This window comes from Anguilla rostrata, chromosome 7 (genome assembly GCF_018555375.3).
Source record: "Anguilla rostrata isolate EN2019 chromosome 7, ASM1855537v3, whole genome shotgun sequence".
NCBI classification, from domain to species: Eukaryota; Metazoa; Chordata; class Actinopteri; order Anguilliformes; family Anguillidae; genus Anguilla; species Anguilla rostrata.
Window position 1 is genome coordinate 45,259,518 of NC_057939.1, and position 4,793 is coordinate 45,264,310.

The window sequence follows — 4,793 nt, forward strand, 5'->3', positions numbered from 1 at the left end:
CATGCTTTGTGTAAAAACTGAAAAACACTAGTGGGGAAGCTGCAAGCAAATGGCTTTCAATCAGGCCACTGCTTCAATTCTGAACATTGCCAGTTTGAACAGGTTTTAATCGCACCGTGTCACGAACACTTTTTGCGCCTGGATTGACACTAGTCAAATCAGTTTAAAACTCAGTCCACCTGCAGGCAGTTGATGACGCACAGGGTTAAGGATACTTTCTTAGAGAAAGGAACACTGATGGCCATCAGTCATGATCGGTTTTACAAACCACATCATGTACCAAAAATTGACAGCAGCATACCTCTCAAATTTACATTGTAAACCTCAGCCGATACCCTAGAACAACACTTTCAAACAAACCTCCAGAGAAGTACACTAAAGCAGTGTCAGGCTTGCGTGAGTTTAACCCAGCCAGGAGCAAGTTAAGCAGTCACTGAGGGTGGCCTTTCCCATGAACCTTGCTGAACCATTTAATTTGAAGCCCCGCAGCAGGTGGACCACATGACCAGTACATCCGACTGACACCATTTTCGTTAAACCCTTCCTCCTCACCACCCATTAAAATGGTGTGAGTCTCCTCCTTATAGACAATGAATTCAAACGGACAACATCCAGATTTACACTTGTGTTTATTGAACGTTTTGGCCAGTACGCCGGTGTCAGACGGTTTCCTGGATGGGAGGCTCGTAGCCGTCGGCCCTCTCCACCTTGGCGCCGGTGTCGTCCCCGGCAGGCTTCGCCGCGGTGCTGCTGCCGCCGCCCTCGCCGTGGAGCTCCATCAGTTTTCCCACTGTAACCAGACGGAGCGGGTCAGCGCGGGGCCTCCCCATGCAGGCTGCGGGCTTGACCGCTGCGTTACCGAGCAACGGCTCTTTACCCACGTCTGCTTATATACCAGTTACACCTGAAACGGTGGCCCTCACAGAATCCTGATGTACTGTAACCTTCTGCTAAAGCAGTGCTGCCCGTCCCGTAGATTTTCACTTCATCCCTAACCAAGCATGCATCGTTCAACAATTAGGCCGTGTCCGAAACCGCTTACTTTCCTACCATTAAGTATACAGGTTGCATACAAGATGTATACAGCTTGTATACTCAATAGTAGGCAAGTAAGCAATTTCTGACAGCCCTCGAGATCTCGCAGAGCCAATTAGTAGAACCAGGCATGTCAAATTAGGGTTGAAATAAACTACAGGAAGGGAGATCTCAAGGAACAGGGTTGGGCATTACATACTTAGCATGCAACACAGTGTAGTATAGTTTCAATTGGGCTTACACTCAAACTTGGGCTTTTTCAGCATCTTGACCTTCCTAACGAACACATCGTGCAGGGGGTAGATGGACTGACAGGCCTTCTCAATGTCCTTGCCCACACTGTCAGGGATCCTGTAAATAAAAATGTAAAAAACCAACAAAGATACTTATCAACCAATGGGAGAAATTTTAGTCAACGTATACAATTAATCAGTTAATCTCATACAGCAATCACTGTTCATTTGAGACCAAATCTTCTAGGTCTATGTTGAAATTACACCACACTTCCAAGCAAATGCATCTGCGACACCACAAATCTTATGCTGACCACAAATAGTGTCCAGGCAGCAGTTTTAACTTGGAATGAAAATAAGTATGTTCACCAGATTAAGCAGAAAAGGAAATGACAAGTCAACAGTAAGATTTTGAGAACGGAATGTGCATCTGTGCTATGGGAAAAACAGACATGCAGGTTCTGAGGTGGAATACAACTCATGTACCACTGAGCAGAAGTACAGCTTCATAAAATATACAATGTCAAATGAGCTAAAAAAAAAAAAAATCCATTGGATTGTCAAATTTGAGCTACACAAGTCACCCTAGTTTATGGGCATCAACGGAAATGCGGTGTAATACACCTACCAAAAACTTTCAAATTAAGCCACTAGCTCAAACCAAACATCTTAAAGGCAAGGCTGTACCAACACATGATGGCCAACAAGAACTCCCCTCCCACTTCCATCATGGCCGGATGGTATTGTACACAAACGGAAAGCGCAGGCAACGTACAGTTTGTTGACAACTTCCTTCAGGTCATTGGTCTGCACCTCGCGGGTCATGATCTCCATCATCTTCTTGCGGATCTGACGGACTTGCTGGTGCTGGGCGTAGGAGGTCTTCCTGATCTGGTTGGTGCGTTTCTTGGTGAAACCCACGCAGAAGAGGCGGAGCAGGTAACCGTCCGTGGTCTTGACATCAACGTGGGCCTCAATCATGGTCTGTAGGAGAGGTGCGTTGTGGGATTTACTTTGTGTGTAGCAACTACATTTAGATACACCAATCACTAAATGTTTGTGTTGTTACATGACCACCTTTTAATTAATATGCTTGGTGTTATTTCAACTGCCATGTTCTCATACATATTTATAGTTAACCATATTAATAAAAATGGCCTTAAAATCTCACCTGAATAAACTGTATGTACATTTACTTTTGTTCCTCCCGCACAGCCATCAAAAATTACTAATTTTACTGCACATTGCATCAAATATTCTTCCAAAAATGATTCGTTTGATGGCACAAGGTCCATTTACAGAACCAAGAACTTCAATTAGTGAATTTGCAGCCCTTCAACTCTCCAGATGATCTCCATTTATGCAGATCAGTGCATAGACTACTTATCACCGTTTCTTCCTTCGCTTCTTACACCAAGAGCCTTACCTGCCATTTCTTGACCATGGAGCACATTTTGTCGCGGGTCAGGTCCATGCCGTGGAAGTTGGTCAGGCAGTTCTTGCCCTGGACGTCCTCGGTGATCAGCTTGAACTTGCGGAAGGCCACCTCGTCGTTCTGCAGGTCTGCGAGGCTCACTTCGAACACGCGGCCCTTCAGACCGTCGGAGGCGATTTCTGGGAGGGGGTGGGGGGGGGGAGCGTTAGCCGCGCGGCCGAGGCGTCTCAGCACCCTAGCCGCCGCCGTTCCGGAAACATCAGATGATCTCATTCTAATCACAGTTCGTTCATTTGGGACCGAAACTGCTATCATCATACATTTCCGGATTAAAAAGCAAACTGGGCCATCGTCAGAATATAAATCATGTACTGGTTAAAATTTTTTTAAAAAGTAAAGCCAGGCATAAAGTTGGCTTGTTGAATAAAATAGGCCAGGGAACTCCCCCAAGGCAAGGATGTCAAACTCCAGTCCTAGATGGCCACAGTGTCTGCTGGAATTTTGTAGTCTCCTTTCAATCAGTAGCCAATTAAGGCCTAGCAATCGAAGGGTGGGGACCTTTTAGCCAAATGTTTTAAATCAAGCAATTAAGCACTGAAGCATAAAACCAGTCTGCACTGTCTCTCCAGGTTTCCAGTTTGATCCCAGGGTCTATGGGAATCTGTGGTGGATATATGGTCTGTTCAGTAACAATTTGGCCTTCAAGACCACGGGCACAAATTATGTGCAAATTAAAGTCAGACTTACTGGTTCCCTGCGTCCTGGTGACCAATGTCTTGCCCAGGTTGCGGATATTGAACATGGCAGGTGCCTTGACATCATACCAGTCCTTCTTGGAGAAAGGGTCCACGCTGTAGGTGAGAGAATTTGGGTGGTTGGCATACCAGGAACATGAGTTTCAAACCCAAGTCCCAGAGGGTCACGTGTCTGCAGGTATTTGTAGTTTACTTTCAAGTAGCAACTAATCAAGGCCTTGAGCCAAACAATCACTTGATGCTGCTGAAACTCACAGAAAACCAGAGACGTCACAGTACGCTCTGATACCTGTAGTTTAGAAGATGTTGACATGTAGGATAAAATTTGTTTTCTGAACAATCGACAGGCCGTCAAACGGTTCTGAACGGTTCAGCACCACGCGTAGGCACGTCAACGCAAACCGGGAAACACTTCGCTAAATTAAGGTAAAGTCAAATTGGCTAGTCTGCGGAGAAGCTACAGCGTACGTAAGAACAAGAACATTATATTAAAAACGAGGGTTGGCTAGCGAAACACTTAATAGCATGCCGTTAATATTTTCTATACATCTCTGCTGTACATACTTTCAGCTCGCAAAGTTTCAGCAACCAACATGAAAAGCGAAGGTTGACACGGGATAGCCATTATAGATGATACCTTAGCTAGATTTGATCGAAGGCGACAAACCGGTGTTCTAGCCACGAGACGAGACCACTTAATGGCAAACCAGTAACAACCAAATATACTGGTAAATCGGTTGCAGAAACCCTCCTGTATGCAATCACCGAGGTGAAAAGTAGCCCACTGTCGATATACGGTCTCTCGTTCGCAACGTCCACAGCTATATCATATGCGTAAAACCAGCCGTACAGGCCCAGGCATGGTCATAATTAGCAAGAAGTTCTAACGTTGCCTGGCTAACTAATTATACAGATAACGGTACCAAATGATGTGGTGCCTCATATTGCAACTTGGGCGATAAAACATTTGACAAAAACGATGCCAGGCAACTTGGAAATAATTTAAAACCCTGTAGCTAACATGTTCCTAACTAGACCTCGAACGGCGCGTACAGACAAGGGACGTACGAGTCGACTACATCCCATCAATATCATCATCATCCTTAACTTTTTTTAACCGGTAGCCCCGAATGTACACTAAAATGTATAAGCTAATTTGTTCAAGAAATGCATTGTGCAACTTACATCTTCTTCTTGGCACCCTTTTTGCCTCCTTTCGTCAGCCTCTTATTCTTGCCGACTGCCATGTTGGACACGGAAAGTGGAAAAGGAAGAGATCTTCGTTACCGCGAGAGTTATTACTCCGTGAACCTCGCTTTCACATCTCGCGGGATT

At 45.2% G+C, this 4,793-nt stretch overlaps 1 protein-coding gene and 1 non-coding gene across 2 annotated transcripts; both read right to left on the minus strand.

Annotated features, from left to right (window-relative positions):
• Positions 1-612: 612 nt before the first annotated feature.
• Positions 613-4,793, minus strand: rps3a (ribosomal protein S3A). Its single transcript, XM_064344594.1, has 6 exons — positions 4,644-4,793; positions 3,451-3,554; positions 2,695-2,882; positions 2,044-2,252; positions 1,277-1,386; positions 613-790 (listed from the first exon to the last, which is right to left on the minus strand). Exons 1-6 carry the CDS (start codon positions 4,703-4,705, stop codon positions 660-662), a joined length of 804 nt encoding a protein of 267 aa, XP_064200664.1. The 5' UTR covers positions 4,706-4,793; the 3' UTR covers positions 613-659.
• LOC135260159 (small nucleolar RNA SNORD73) lies at positions 2,959-3,026 on the minus strand. The gene has a single exon (XR_010331496.1). It is a non-coding gene; the product is annotated as a small nucleolar RNA SNORD73 (small nucleolar RNA).

Excerpts from the sequence above, each read along its gene's own strand:
- rps3a (XM_064344594.1), bottom strand. The coding sequence starts at position 4,705 with ATGGCAGTCGGCAAGAATAAGAGGCTGACGAAAGGAGGCAAAAAGGGT. Across the intron at positions 2,253-2,694 it reads CCATGGTCAAGAAATGGCAG|ACCATGATTGAGGCCCACGT; the intron begins GTAAGGCTCTTG and ends CCTCTCCTACAG. Across the intron at positions 1,387-2,043 it reads AAGGAAGTTGTCAACAAACT|GATCCCTGACAGTGTGGGCA; the intron begins GTACGTTGCCTG and ends TTTTATTTACAG.